Source organism: Malaclemys terrapin, chromosome 1 (genome assembly GCF_027887155.1).
Source record: "Malaclemys terrapin pileata isolate rMalTer1 chromosome 1, rMalTer1.hap1, whole genome shotgun sequence".
NCBI lineage: Eukaryota > Metazoa > Chordata > Testudines > Emydidae > Malaclemys > Malaclemys terrapin.
Window position 1 is genome coordinate 79,246,031 of NC_071505.1, and position 15,570 is coordinate 79,261,600.

At 39.8% G+C, this 15,570-nt stretch overlaps 1 protein-coding gene across 7 annotated transcripts in view; it reads right to left on the reverse strand.

Moving 5' to 3' along the window:
- Positions 1 to 15,570, reverse strand: part of POC1B (POC1 centriolar protein B) — a 99,892-nt gene that overhangs the window by 70,849 nt on the left and 13,473 nt on the right. For all 7 annotated transcript variants that reach the window (XM_054027747.1, XM_054027765.1, XM_054027755.1 and 4 more), the window contains 4 exons: positions 14,384 to 14,491; positions 9,448 to 9,563; positions 1,371 to 1,504; positions 287 to 355 (listed from right to left, as the gene is read on the reverse strand). In XM_054027747.1, the coding sequence (XP_053883722.1) occupies positions 287 to 355; positions 1,371 to 1,504; positions 9,448 to 9,563; positions 14,384 to 14,491 (427 nt within the window). The remainder of the gene's footprint in view (positions 1 to 286; positions 356 to 1,370; positions 1,505 to 9,447; positions 9,564 to 14,383; positions 14,492 to 15,570) is intronic.

Below are 15,570 nucleotides of genomic sequence, written 5' to 3' on the forward strand. Positions count from 1 at the left end.
GGACTCAAAATACAAATGGAGTGCAGTCCTGTTTTTTACTGGAATACTCAATTGGAACCAGTGAATGTAAAAATGTAATTTTATTACACAAAACAAAAAATAGTATAAGATATCGCAAATTAAACTTGCATATAAGCCTACCTAGAAACAATTACTAAAAACATGCAAAATGGATCCAATAAGTCTACTGTCATTCTCATGTTTCAAAACACTAACTCATTCACTCACTGTAATAAATACTGAAAGAATGATTGTTTTATATAGAACATCTAGTTTTTAAACAAACCTGTGCATCAGCTCCACCTGATGCAAATTTTTCCCCACCTTTGGAAAAGGCCACAGAAAGCACAGGTCCCTGTAAAATTAAAAACAAGTTCAGTAATGTGCTAAAATAATTTATTTCTATTACAGTCTCTCTCTTTACACTGAAATATAGATAGTCATCTGTTGTTCAACAGAACTCCAGAAGTGCAACAACTTTCTAATGCTAATGAATAAGATAGACAAAATGGATGAGGTAATATTTTTATTGGACCACCTTCTGTTCGTGAAAGAGACAAGCTTTCAAATTTTCTGAAGGAGGAGGAGCTCTGTACAGCTCAAAAGCTGGTCTCTTTCACCAACAGAAATTGGTTCACTAAAAGATATTACCTCACTCACCTTGTCGCTCTAATATCCTGGGACTAACATAGCTACAACAACACTGCAAACAATTAATGAGAAATAGTCCAATTGCAATGATGATTTCTACAAAATTAAAGTTGAGTGAAAGATGAATACTACAAATCACAGGAAAATATTAGGTCATGATTATTGCCGTATTACTTATTATTCTAAACAATACTATATTTCCCATATCTATTTTACTTTATATTTTTACTATATATTTGATATTTTTATCATAAATAATTCAATCAGAAAGTAGGGCTTGCTGCATATTAGGGAGGAAGAGAGAAAAGGAAAGTGGTGATAGGAGGTTCTTGTTAAGACTGTCACACACTCCCCCGTTAACTACAGAAGGTTTATACAGCACATGTACTTATCTAGTAGATGATTAGTTGTTCATCTGCAAAATTACTGAAGAACATTACCCTCTTGATTTCAGATATTAATTCAGTATGAAAACTGTTACCCAGCATTAAAGAACATACACTGTAGTGGCATGACTGTCACTTGAGGTTATGCAATTTCTGTCAACTTGTGAGAAGCTGCATTTTCCATTGAAAATGCCGTGCATTGGCAAATAACTGGCATCATTAGTCCACCACGCAAGTGTATTATTTCTCCTCTAATGAAGTTATTAAACATATCGATATGATAAAATCTACTAACATTTCAGTTAAAAAAGAACTACTACAGTACTGCTATACCTTGTGTCCATGAAGCGTATATATAAGTCTTCCTTCTAAGAGATCCATAATTTTAAGGGTACCATCAGTAGAAGCAGTGATGAGATAGTTACCAGAAGGATGGAATGATACACAATTAACTCCTCCTCTGTGAACTAATTCACAAGAGACAAAATTCAGACGTTGATACTAACTATTGGAAATAAAATCTACGTTTCTTATAGTAGTTGCTTTTTAGTGCCCAAAACAATAATCAACTCCCATTATTACTGAGAGAAAAGAAAAACAAATGTGAAAGAAAGCAGTTACTCAGTTCCATGCTAATACAACAGAAAAATTACAAAATGAAGAAAAATTCTGAGATGCTAAAGTAATTAATGCTTTTATTAAAATAAAGGATGCAGACTTGTTTGCTTTCCAGTTAGCAGGGGGAATTAATTTAAATTCATTTAAAAAGATATTAATTTAACAAAGAAAAAATATCTGAGTATAATTGCAGTTATAGTAATACTAATCAATTCATTGATTACAAAAAGTATTCATGGTGTAGGAGGAGCTTTGTTGGCATCATGTATTAAATTTATCGAGACAGAAATAATTCAGACACTAACATATAGCATGTTAAAAATCATGATATTAAAGAGTTTGACAAACCAACAAATATAAAGCAATTCAAAGCAAAGGCTATTTTCTGTGGTTAATTTCATACTGTTAAACCTAAACTCCTTATGATCACATACCCGTGAGTGTGTTTTCTGGTACCTTGACCCAATAACATGAGCTTAGGATGATAAGAAAGCCTTAGTATTGAATGTCCCATCTTTTATTGGCCAAACTCAGATGGTTAAGCTGACTTTCACAGCATGGGGCTTTTTAAAATAAAATAAATATGAATTCTTAAGATTACAGCAACTTCTCAGAGTTGTAAAATTATAGGACAGTTTCAAAGGGACCAAGTTGAAATACGTTGCAGTTTTTAACTCAAATGGCATTCTTCTGAAAGCTAAAAATGTAGACAAAATGTAATATTGAGTCACTAAAACATATAGAAAAGACATTTAATAAATATTAAATGTTTACATTATTGTTTTCTGTACTGTCAGTTTCTGTTCTTGGAGAAGAGGGACTGAGTCATATTAATCACACTGTCACATCCTGATGTAGCAAAATACTTCGGCACATAGCTAACTTCAATGGAACTATGCACAGGCTTAAAGTTAAACATATGCTTAAACGTGTGCTTCACTGGATCAGGGCCCTAGTCAATCAGGGCCAGATCTTGTGAGATGCAGAGCACATTAATCTCCTATTGATTTTCCTTGGATCCTACTGACTTTAAACCAACTGCAGCTGGACAATCAGCACACTGTAAGACCTGCCCATTACCGAGTGGCAACAGACACTGAATGGAGCCAATTCTCCTATTCGGTCATAAGGATGGTGGCCCAGGCATAAAAAGCAGATTAAGAATCTCCTTTCCTTGCCCCAATAAACAAAGTATCACACTAACTACAGCTCTTTTTAATCATTTTTAAAATTTGGTTATTTAGTGGAAAATATTAGTCTTTGCTACAAGCTAATGGCTTGGTGAATTTCAATTTACAAATGGGTAGTAGCTATTTTTAATAGTTACAAAAACAGAAAAAAGTTGTTTTATACTAAACTCCACTCACAAAAAAGCCTCTTTGAGCAGTCATGCCACTATAAAAACTCAAAATTATGATTTTTAAGGAAAAATTGTTTTTGGAGGAAGAAAAGGAGATGTCTGTATTTTAGCTGTTTTCTAAACATTTGAAAATAGATTTAGGGCATGTCTACACTACTAAATTAAGTCAACTTAATGTAAGTTGACACTCAGACACTGTACTAAATAAGTTGGTCGGTTGTGTTAGTGGAGTGCATCCTCACTAGCAGCGCTTGCATTGATGCACAGAGTAGTGCACCATGGGTAGCTATCCCACAGTTTAACTAGCTGCAGGGGGTTATGGGAAGGGCTTGCAACACCTCATGGGACCAAAACATTGTCACCGGGAGGAATGCGAACATGGCTTCGGCCTCCCATGATCCCGCTTCCTCCATCCCTCCCCTGATATCAACGGCAAACAACCCATATTTTCTTGTGTCTTTTTTTGAAAGCTTGGCTTAGCCACACATATGCAATAGCCTGAGAAGCAGGGACCTCGCTCAGCTGTGCATTCTTGTTGTGAGCATTACAAACACCTTGTGCCTTATCCTGCAGTATTTCCAGAGCCAAGACAGGAGCCACAGTGTGGAACATTGCAATGTCATTCAAGCAGCCCAGCTGCAAGCCATAGAAAGAAACAATTCCTGGTTGCTTCTGGCAGTCACGCAGCAGCTGAGCAAAAGTGGAACGCCGTTTCTGGTCCTGGGAAACAAGAACTGACCGTTGGGATCGCTTTGTTATGCGGCTATGAGATGATGAACAATGGCTACAGAACTTTCAAATGCGGAAGGCCACTTTCCAGGAACTTTGTGCAGAGCTTTTCCCAGCCCTGAAATGCAGCAACACCAAAATGAGACATGCTCTGACAGTGGAGAAGCGAGTGGTGATCGCTCTGTGGACGCTTACAACGCCAGACTGCTACCAGTCAGGGGGAAATCAATTCAGAGTTGCTAAATCCTCTGTGGGAGCTGTTGTGATCCAAGTGTGCAGGGCCATTAATCAACTTCTGCTAAGAAGGGTCACGACTGTGGGCAACGTGCGGGACATCGTGGATGGTTTTACACGGCAGGGCGATAGACGGAATGCATATCCTTATCTTGGCACCAGACCACTTAGCCAAAGAGTATATAAACCGTTAAGGATACTTTTCAATGGTGTTGCAAATGTGGGTGGATCACAGGGGGCGTGTAACCAACATCAATGTGGGATGGTCAGGAAAGGTGCATGACGTGCGCATCTATAGGAACACAAGTCTGTTCAGAAAGATGCAAACAGGAACTTTCTTTCCAGATCACAAAATAACTATTGATGGCATTTCAATGCCAATAGTGATCCTGGGAGACCCAGCCTACCCCTTGCTCCCATGGCTCATGAAGCCATACAGTGGCCACGTTGGACAGCAGTAAGGAATGGTTCAACAATAGGCGGAGCAAGTGCAGACTGGTGGAGGAATGTGCCTTTGGCCATTTAAAGGGTCGCTGGCACAATTTGGTTACTAGGTTAGACCTCAGTGAAAGCATTTTCCCTATTTTTATCACTGCCTGCTGTGCGCTCCATAATATCTGTGAGGCAAAGGGAGAGAAGTTTCTGCAGGGGTGGGGCATGGAGACAGATAGGTTCACAGCTAATTTTGAGCACCCAGATACCAGGGCAAGAAGAAGAGCCCAGCAAGGAGCTCTTCATCTCCAGGAGGGTTTGAAAACCTGTTTCGGTAATGAGCCACAGTAACGTGCACCGCTTATCTGCGTTGTGCCTTCCCATACCATCCCCCAGTTGCATCAGTTTCCCTGTACCCCCCTCCCACCACCAAGTCCCCACGATTGGAATAAATAAAGAGCATTTCATTCTTGAAACACTGATTTTTATTGCACAAGCATAAAGAAACTGAAAGACTGGGAAAATAATTTAACCTTGGGCAAACAATGTGATAAAATTGGGAAGGAAGAAACCAAGTCAGCTTGTCTGTGAAAGCACAGTAGTCTTGCCATCAAAGGTCTTTGAATGGCTGCTGTTTGTTCTTAGTACCCTCTCCCAGAGTTGAGTGAAAGGGATACTGCACTTCCCCCCGCACCCCTCTCCTGGAACATTTGCAGGAGGGGGATTGGGAACAGGGCAATGCTTTCAGGCAGTTTTGCAGGGGCTGCAAAGGGAGTCTAGCCTCAAGCTGTTTTTCTTGAAGCTCAACCAGATGCCTCAACATATCTGATTGGCCCTTCATAATCAGCATCTCATTCTGCATGCCACCCTCATGCTCCTGGGATGCTCTCCATGTCCATGTCCAATTTTTCAGACAATGAAATACTCCAGGCTCTTAGCGCCATGTCAGCAGTCCCAGAGGCATTCATTATCTCGCTGAACACATCATCACATGTTCTCTTTTTCCGCCTTCTAATCTGTGAAAGCCTCTCTGCTGGTGTGGAGGATGTGCTGAAGGGCAAGCTTGCTACTGTAAGGCATGCAAAGCACAAGGCAACCATTGTCAGTGCATACCATGGGTCTAGCACAAGGTTGCTATTTAAAAATCACTTCCTTATTACACTCAAGTTCAAGCCAGAACATAATCAGAATCCTTAGCTATTTAACGAACCGATTTGCTATTTCACCCATGGGGAGCACGGCTCAGTGGCTTAGGCGCAGGCCTTGTGCTGTAACTTGTGGGAAACCCACATCAGGAGCACATGTGGACCATGCCCCTTCCCCCTAGCAACATGGATGTTGCTTTGAGACCAGGGACCAGCGTTAAGCCTCCCAAATTGCAGTCTTTGTCCAAGGAGGAGGGGCAGGGGTTTGTGGCCACAAGAAAGCACAGAAGCCCACTCCCCACTTCTCTTAATGCTGCTGGTAATAGTCACCCTGGACTTGCAGAATGTGAGGTCAGCACCAATCCCTGCCAACAAAACCACCAGCATGTTAAAGGAAGTGTGGTTGAGGGACCCAAAAGTCACCATGGGTGGTGGATCACATGCTCTAATATTTGCGGTACGAGCACTCATAATGTAAGCTTCCACCATCTCCCCTAGGTGACCTTATGTGATATCAGTCTCCTGAAGGAAACAGAGGTGGCAAGAGAGCAGATGCTGCAAGCGTTTGTGAACGGACCCGGTCCTTACATTGCTATGCTGTGTATCGCAATGCCAGCAGAATTAATACTGGAGTGCCATGGGAAAGTGTCCTATCATGGTAGAAGAAATTAGGCAGCCCTTCCCTAGAAAGTTTCCTAGAGATCTCCACTGAGGATTCCCGGGCAATCCCTGTGCACACACAGTCTTTTCCGGAGGGCACTCTTTATGTAGCTGGAGCAGCCACTGTGAAGCAGATATCCACTGCCCCTCACTTTTTCTTCAGATTAAACAAAATATAAGAGCATGTAACCCCTACAGTTTGATTGGAATTGCATACTAACCAGAGGTGCCTTCCCTGGCATCACGCTCAGCCACCATGTTGTCATGTGACTGGCTGGACTCCAAGGTTAAAAATAGCTCCTGGTTCTTGAGGCGAATGGATCCACTCCTTGCCTGTCTCCCATTCTCCTCCTCTTCCTTGTCCAGAATGTCCTCCTCGTTGTTGCCTGAGGTAGCTCGGGACTCAGACTCCTGGGAGGTATCCACGCAATGTTTGGGGGTAGTGATGGGGTTGCCGCTGAGAATCTCATGCAGCTCACTGTAGAAGTGGCATGTCTGTGATGCAGAACCAGAACAACTGTTTGCCTCCCTTGTCTTTTGGTACGCCTGCCAAGTTCTTTGATTTTTACGCGGAACTCCAGCATGTCCCTGCTGTAGCCCTTCTCTCCCATGCCCTGTGCGATCTTTGAGTAGATGACTACATTTCTTCGGCTGGATCAAAGCTGTGCCTGCACAGACTCTTCTCCCCACAGAGCAATAAGATCCACCACCTCCTGCGTACTCCAGGCTGGAGTGTGTGTGAGGTATTGAGTTGCCATGATCAGCTGGACTGGCAAGCTCTCCATGCTGATCAAACAGAAAATGGGAATTCAAAAGTTCCCAGGGCTTTAACAAGGGAGGGACTGTTTCCTGTGTACCTGGCTCCTGTGCTGCGCAGTTGAAAACGATCTCCAGAGCAGTCACAGCAGAGCATCGTAGGACACTTCCTGGAGACCAATTCAGTCACCTTATATAACACTGTGTCTACATTGCCGCTCTGTTGAACCATCAACATTGAATTAAGCACTATGCCTCTCATGGAGGTGGTGTAATTAAATCGATGTTACAGGCGAGTTAGGTCAGAGGAAGAAGCCTGGTAGTACTGACACATATATTAGGTCAATGTAAAGTGGCTTCCGCCTACCTAAATTTGTAGTATAAATCAGCCCTTAATAGGAAACTGACATTCTATAAATATTGATTTATGCTATTAATCACAGATGTGTATGTTTTCTAAAACTTTCATACTGTAATATACTGAAAATCAAAAGGAGGAAGACAAAGAAAAATAACACCTACTTAATAAGATTCACGGATTGTCACTGTAGACTAGAATGTCTGCAGAGTCAACGCAAACTTGGAAATAGCTACAAACATGACTGAGGACCCTTTTTGTTCAGAATATCACCTGGTTAAATTATCACTGAATTTCACGGTCTGTTACCATCCAATTTTTAAGTTCTCAGCCACTCTGACTTTACTAATTATAGTTGTGCAGTACAGCTATAGTAAAGCATGTGTCTATGGTACGCCAAGAGACCTACACCATTATAGTAAAGCATGTGTCTATGGTACGCCAAGAGACCTACACCATTGTGATATCAGAGGTAACTCAACCAATTGCCATCCTTTCACATGGTGTTCAACCTTTTTTCATTTGCAGACCCCTAAAATTTTTTTGAATGGAGATGTGGATCCCTTTGGAAATTTTAGATATTGTCTGCGGACCCTGAAAGGTCTGGGGACCACAGGTTGAAAACCACTGTGTTACAACTAATTTTTATGCAACACTTTAATTGGTTGTATGAAGGAGACTGCACAGACGGTGGATTACTTGGCCCAACTGCCAGTTTTTCCAAAACCACTTACAGAACAACACAACCAACACAGAGACCCTCACAGCAGCGAACACTGCTCATTTGCCACCTGCACAAAATCAACACAAATCTTCCAGGATTGTCACTCTGTCTGTGTGTCACTCTAAAGCCTAGCATGTCTGGTGAGTCACTGTGAAGTGAAACAGCTAGAACCATGGCTGATGGCTCTTTTTTATTTGGAATATCATGAGGTTCAAGCATCAGTTTGGCTGTCAGAACCAGATCAAATGCTGGAGTCCAAAGGTTCCGTGGTGGTTGGAAAGTGACAGTTGATCAGAGAAAGTGGGAGTAACAGCTATGTGGGGTAACAAGGAGATGGTTGTGCTGTCAACCAGGGGGCTGCTCTGTGTACAAACTTTGGGGAACATGTACAAACAGCAACATTGCTCCCTGCAACACAACACATGGAAACAAGAGCCCTTTTTACCAGCTTTTTGACATACATGGGTGTAATTCCTAAATGTGTAACAGGATGAGCTTTCAGCTACTAGTTCTAAATAAAAATTCTGAATAGATGCATCTGTCTCCTCCCCATATCTCCAGTCTTTCCTAAATTTGTATCTTCTCACAATAGACTAGAACTTGAAACTCAGAGTATTATTTCAACGTAACATGAAAACTACTTGAACATTAATTTTCATGCCATTTATTTCTCCCACATTCTGCCTTATTTGAATAATAAAAATACTTATCTTTTCATAACTATTTTCTAGAGCACTTTTCAAATGTTAACTATTACTTGCAACACCTATATGGAAAGCCAAACACTGAAAGGATAAGTAACTTGTCCCAGACCAGAGAACTACTCAGCGGCATAATTAGCATTAAAAGACAAAAGTCCTATGCTCTAACTCCCAGTCTCACGCTCTAATCACTGGACCACGCTTTCTCCGAGTTAACTGTTATTAAGCAACAACTTTCTTATAGACGTTTATTGTCATTGAGGAATCTAGCTCGTATGTCATTTTCACAATGGCCAGGTAGAAGATTCTGCATTAAAAACTAGAAAACAGCATTCGTCTTCAAATCTAAGAGGCAGTGGGATTTCCTGCCAAGAAAACCTCAAAAGTCAACTGTTAAACTGAATGAAATCAACCTTGTGCAGCCACTTTATAATTGCATTTTGGGCATAATTTCACCAGTCTTCTCTCAAGGAGAATTAGCAGAAGGAAAAGGAAAAGTATTCTCAACAGTATAAAATGAGATCAAGGTACACTAAAATGTAAATAAAGGATAGTTAAGGGAATATTTCTTAATGTTACAAGACATTTTATTGCTTCCATTTTAAAGAAATTCTAATATAATTTAATTTATAATATAATTATAGAAGAATTAAGTAAACAGGTTTAGTTACCATGAGCTATGTAAGCTTTTACCTCGGTAATGCTGCAGTAACTTGTTCATTCGAATATCCCAGAGCTTCACTGTATGATTAGAACCTGCAGAAACTACACATGTACCACTTGGATTGAAATCAACATGGTTTGCAAACCTAGATGGAAATTATGAAAATAGTAATGAGTTTTGCTGTTTTAAAAGCAATATCTATAATTCAAGAGAATTAATAAGAATGTAAGAACGTCCATACTGGGTTAGATGAATGATCCATCTAGTCCAGTATCCTTTCTTCCAACAGTGACCAGTGCCAGAAGCTTCAGAGAGAATGAACAGAACAGATCAATCATCAAGTGATCCATGCCGTCATCTACTCACAACTTCTGGCAATCAGAGGTTTGGGACACCCAAACCCTGGGATTACATACCTGACCATCTTGGCTGAGAGCCACTGATGGACCTATCCTCCATGAACATATCTAATTCTTTTTTTCAACCTAGTTCTACTTTTGGCCCTCACAACATCCCCTGGCAATGAGTTCCACAGATTGACTGTACATTGTGTGAAGAAGCACTTCCGTGTGTTTAAACCTCCTATGAATTTCATTGGGTGTCCCCAGGTTCTTCTGTTATGTGAAGGGATAGGTTACACTCTCCTATTAACTTTCTCCACACCACTCATGATTTTATAGACCTCTATCATATTCCGTGTTAGTTGTCTCTTTTCTAAGATGAATAGGCCCAGTCTCTCCTCATATGGAAGCTGTTCCATACCCCTAATCATTTTTGTTGCCTTTATCTGTACTTTTTCCAATTCTAATATATCCTTTTTGAGATGGAGCAATCAGAACTGCATCTAGTATTCAAGGTGTGGGCATACCACAGATTTGTACAGTGGCATTATGATATTTTCTGTCTTATTATCTATCCCTTTCATCCCTTTCCTAATTGTTCCTAACATTGTTAGCTTTTTTAAAAAAAGCTTCCGCTGCACATTGAGCAGATGTTTTCAGAACACTATCCACTATGACTCCAAGATCTCTTTCTTGAGTGGCAATAGCCAATTTAGAGCCCATAATTTTGCAAGTATAATTTGGATTATGTTTTCCCACATGCATTACTTTGCATTTATCGGCATTGATTTTCATCTGCCGTTTTGTTGCCCAGTCATCCAGTTTTGCGAGATCCCTTTGTAATTCTTCACAGAAGCTTTGGACTTAAGTATCTTGAGTAATGTTGTATCATCTACAAACTTTGCCAGCTGACTGTTCACCCTTTTCCAAATCATTCATAAATATGATGAACAGCACTGGTCCCAATACAGATCCCTGGGGGACACTGCTATTTACTTCTCTCCACAATGAAAACTGATCATTTATTTCTACCCTTTTTCTCCTCCTGTCTTTAATCAATTACTGATCCACGAGAGGACCTTCCCTCTTATCCCATGACTGCTTACTTTACTTAAGAGCCTTTGGTGAGGGACCTTGTCAAAGGCTTCCTGAATGTCAAAGTACACTATAAACTCTGGATTATTCTTGTCCACGTGCTTGTTGAACCCCCTCAAAGAATTCTAATAGATTGGTGAGGCATGATTTCCCTTTACAAAAGCTATGTTGACTTTTTCCAACATATTTTATTTACCTATGTATCTGATAATTAATTCTTTGTGTGGTACTGACGTTAGGCTTACAAGCCTGTAACTGCCAGGATCACCTCTAGAACCTTTTTTAAAAATTGGATGATAGCTAGTATGCTGCCAATCATCTGGCACAGAAACAGATTACATAACAGAGTTAGTAGTTTTGCAATTTTATATTGAATTTCTTCAGAACTCTTGGTTGAATACCATCTAGTACTGGTGACTTAGCACCATTTAATTTATCAGTTTATTCTAAAACCTCCTCTACCAACACCTCAATCTGGGACAGTTCCTCAGAATGGCTTGGGTATGGGGAATATCCCTCACATCCTCTGCAGTAAAGACTGAGGCAAAGAATTCATTTAGCTTCTCTGCAATACTCTTGTCTTCCTCGAGTGCTCCTTTAATACACAGATTGTTCAGTGGCCCCACTGATTGCTTAGCAGGCTTCCTACTTCTGATGTACTTAAAAATATTTGCTTTTAGTTTGTGTCTTTTGCTAGTTGCTCTTCAAATTCTTTTTTGGCCTACCTAATTATACTTTTACAATTGACTTGCCAGAGTTTATGCTCCTTTCTATCTTCCTCAATAGGTTTGACTTGCAATTTTAAAGGATGTCTTTTTTGCCTATAACCGCCTCTTCTACTCTGTTGTTTAGCCACAGTGGTATTTTTTTGGCCCTCTTCCTTTTTTTTTTTTTTAAATTTCAGGTATACATTTAATTTGAGCCTCTATTATGGTGTTTCTAAATAGTCCCCATGCAGCTTGCAGGCATTTTACTCTTGTGAGTATTCCTTTTCATTTCCATTTAACTACTGTTGTGTAGGTCCCCTTTTTGAAGTTAAATGCTACTGTAGTAGGTTTCTTTGGTATTTTCCTCCCTAAAGGATGTTAAATTTAATTACATTATAGGTACTATTTTTGAGTGGTTCAGATATATGCACCTCCTGGTCCAGATCCTGTCCTCCACTTAGGACTAAATAAAGAACTGCCTCTCCCCTTGTGGGTTCCAGGACTTAGCTATTCCAAGAAGCGGTCATTATATGGTGATTTGCCACCTGGTAATTTGGGTTCTTCACATTCATCTAGTTCTAGTCATGGATCTAAATTCACCTAATCAATAGGAAGAAATAGGGGAAAAAAGAACACTCCTGCTACACTAGATGGCTGACTCTGCTCAGTTAGGGACTTTGGACTTTCAGAGCAATTAAAATGCTATTTATTCTAAAGAAAATACTTAGACAAAAGACAGTCCTAACTCCACCAATAGAACGGAAGGTTTCGGCTGGCACAGAGACTTGGAAAACACAAATTACAACTAAGGAACTGACGTTATCAAACATCCCTTCAAGTCTCCTCAGACAGTGGGAGCACACACAGAGGTACCAAATGAACAGAATAGACCTAGGAAGAGTATCTAGAAAAATAGAATAGTTTACAATCTGCCTTCTCATGGCAGCATCAGCAGTGACAAGTGTCCCTAACATAATCACCAATCGTAGCAGCAAAAGGAAAAAAAAATAGGAAAAGGGATTTCCCTCCTGCAGTCCCTCCCAGCTTCTAAACTCTTATTGTTACACCAAAGAAAAGCCCCATGCTACCTTGCCCCTCACTCACAGCAGGCTTCCATAGCATCAAAGGTCTAGGTAAGACACTTGGGAGCCCACCATTCCTGTTCCATTACAGTGATTTCTTCAGAAAAACATGATCTATCCCTTGCACAGAAATATGAAGGGCTGTGCATTGAACAGCAATGGGTCAAATCATCTTGACTATTCAAAGAGTTGATATACTAGCAAATGTCCTTATAGAGGAAGGTTAAAATTATTTTGTACAATGTCAATGGCTACAAAGTGCTGGGGGTTCCGCTATAGAATTTGTAGAATTTTGGGAAGTTCCCAAAATTTTGTCCAGGAACTCGCTTATTTTAATAATTGTAATATTTCTGAAAGATTCTCCTGTTGACTTATATTTATTTTGAGCATCTACTGCAAGATTAGGGACAAATACAAAAACAAAAGAATTCCCAAAAGCTCAGTGCGGTCTGACTGTTGAGGAATCTGCCAAAGCTCTGGTTATGTATTTGTTTACACTTATTTTTCCACATCTGAACATCATTGGTATCAAACAGCAGATGACTAGAATAAGCAGCTTGGACTAACCAAGAATGGGAAAAAAACAAAAAACATGCGGGGGGGGGGGGGAGGGAGAGAGGGAAATCATCTGGTTTCCTTTCTGCCATCCTACTAAGGATAGGAGTTAAATTTCCTTCATTGAATTCAGCAACAGGAAAAAGCTCTCCATTAGAGGAGTGCTTGAAGCCTTAAACCTAGAAAACTCATTTCATTCTAGAAAGCAAGTCCCAAGCTCTCAATAGGAAAATTGAAGTGCTGTTGCTGCTATACATGCAGGAAGACTGAGGGCAGGTCTTCACTACGGGGTGGGGGGAGGGGTGATTTAAGATACGCAAATTCAGCTACGCGAATAGCGTAGCTGAATTCGACGTATTGGAGCCGACTTACCCCGCTGTGAGGACGGCGGCAAAAATCGACCTCCGCGGCTCCCCGTCGACGGCGCTTACTCCTACCTCCGCTGGTGAAGTAAGTGCATCGATTCGGGGATCGATTGTCGCGTCCCGACGAGATGCAATAATTCATTCCCCGAGAGATCAATTTCTACCCGCCGATTTAGGCGGGTAGTGTAGACCTAGCCTGTGATAGTGACAGGCCGCAGAGCTCAAAGTACTTTTCAGCTCAGACAAAGGGTGGAGAGAGATAGCACTAGTGAAACTAATAAAGTGCATATATTGGGCTCTTCCAGGAGGTTCTTTGCATTCCAAAAGCTCTGACTCCCTTTATGTTTAAAAGAATATGGGATAATATGAAACCAAAGTATTTTCTACAGCCAAAGAAGGCAGAACACACTGTAGCTTGCAGAATATTAACAACCTTATCAACTAATTAATGAGTATGAGGGGGAAAATTAAGAATTCTTCACTAACAAACATCCTACTCTAAATTAACAGAAAGGAAAGTATTGGGGAAAAATTCAAAGATAAAAGTAGTCAAAAGTCTAACCCAGTCATCTTCTCAAGACAGGTTTGGTCTCATCTCCTGAAGACAGAAAAACAGATGGGCACATTTAGACAGCCAGCTGGCTTCTTAAAAATAAAAAATTTTGCATTTCTTTGATTTCCATCTGCTGGTAGAAAAGTTTGCATCTATTTTCAAGTATTGCATAGAGATGTTGGTGAAATTTGATTTAAGGCAGCACAAAAGATGAACTTCATATCATGTTAAATATATTTCTGCATTCTTCTGTTGCATGGCACTTACCCTTCATAGTCTGTAAAGCTATCAATGCATATTTTATTTGCTGCATCCCAGATTTTAACAGTTTTATCCTCACTGCAAGATGCTATTAATCTTCCATCAGGTGAAAATCTGAAAAGTATAAAAAAGGTTTCTATTTAAGAAGTAGTATCAAATATTCAGTAATAAAGATAACTGAATAGTAAATAAATATTAAAAGGTATTTTCTAGAACAATCTCAGTTTTCAGTTTAAGGGTGTTATACTTACTGAGAAACCTCAAGTTCGCAAAACTAGGCAGAAAAGATTACCTCTTCCTACGCCATTTATAAAAAAAAAAAAAAAAAAAAAAAAAAAAAAAAAAAAAACCTTTTCCACCCCTGAAATCTAAAAACTAAAATATATTTTTAAACACCGATACAGCTGAATGGGGGAGGGAGTAGAAGAATGACCTGTAGGCTGAATCCAAGTATGAAAGTTTCAGCTCTAAAGGAGAAATTTGCAGAAACATTACAAGTGAATGGAAACAGAGTGTCATACTAGAACTCTGCATTTAAATTTTAAACTAAGGCTTTCTCTACCATGAATATTTTAATGGTATTAAACGTACACATGCTTGCGAGTTTTCACTAAGTAAGTCTTTCTAAACTAACAATGATCCATCAATAATTACCCTAAACTCTCCCAGACTGGTTAATCTGATTTGTTTTGTTTCTTATTTTTAAAAGCAATTTTTCATAAATCAAAGTCAAACTTATTAGTTTAGTTTCTCCAGTATTCATTACTTCTCTTTTTTAAATACAGGTGTAGTATTGCACTTCTGTAATCCTCTGGGAGTTTTCAAATCTGATTGCCTTATGGTTCTGTTCTTCTTTTCACCAGTTGAGTCCTCTAGTGTTCTAAGGTGAATTTCATTATGCGCTGCTATCAGAATATATTCATATTTTTCAAAATTCAATATCAATGCTGATGTTAATCAAACAATTGATGAACCTCTTCTTTAGAACCAAGCAGAACAGTAATGGGCAATTCCCCTCTCACTGTCCTTGGAGATTTGCTCTGTCTTTAAGTAAAAAGAACAGGAGTATTTGTGGCACCTTAGAGACTAACAAATTTATTTCCGAAAGCTTATGCTCAAATAAATTTGTTAGTCTCCGAAGTGCCACAAGTACTCCTGTTCTTTTTGCAGATACAGACTAACATGGCTGCTAC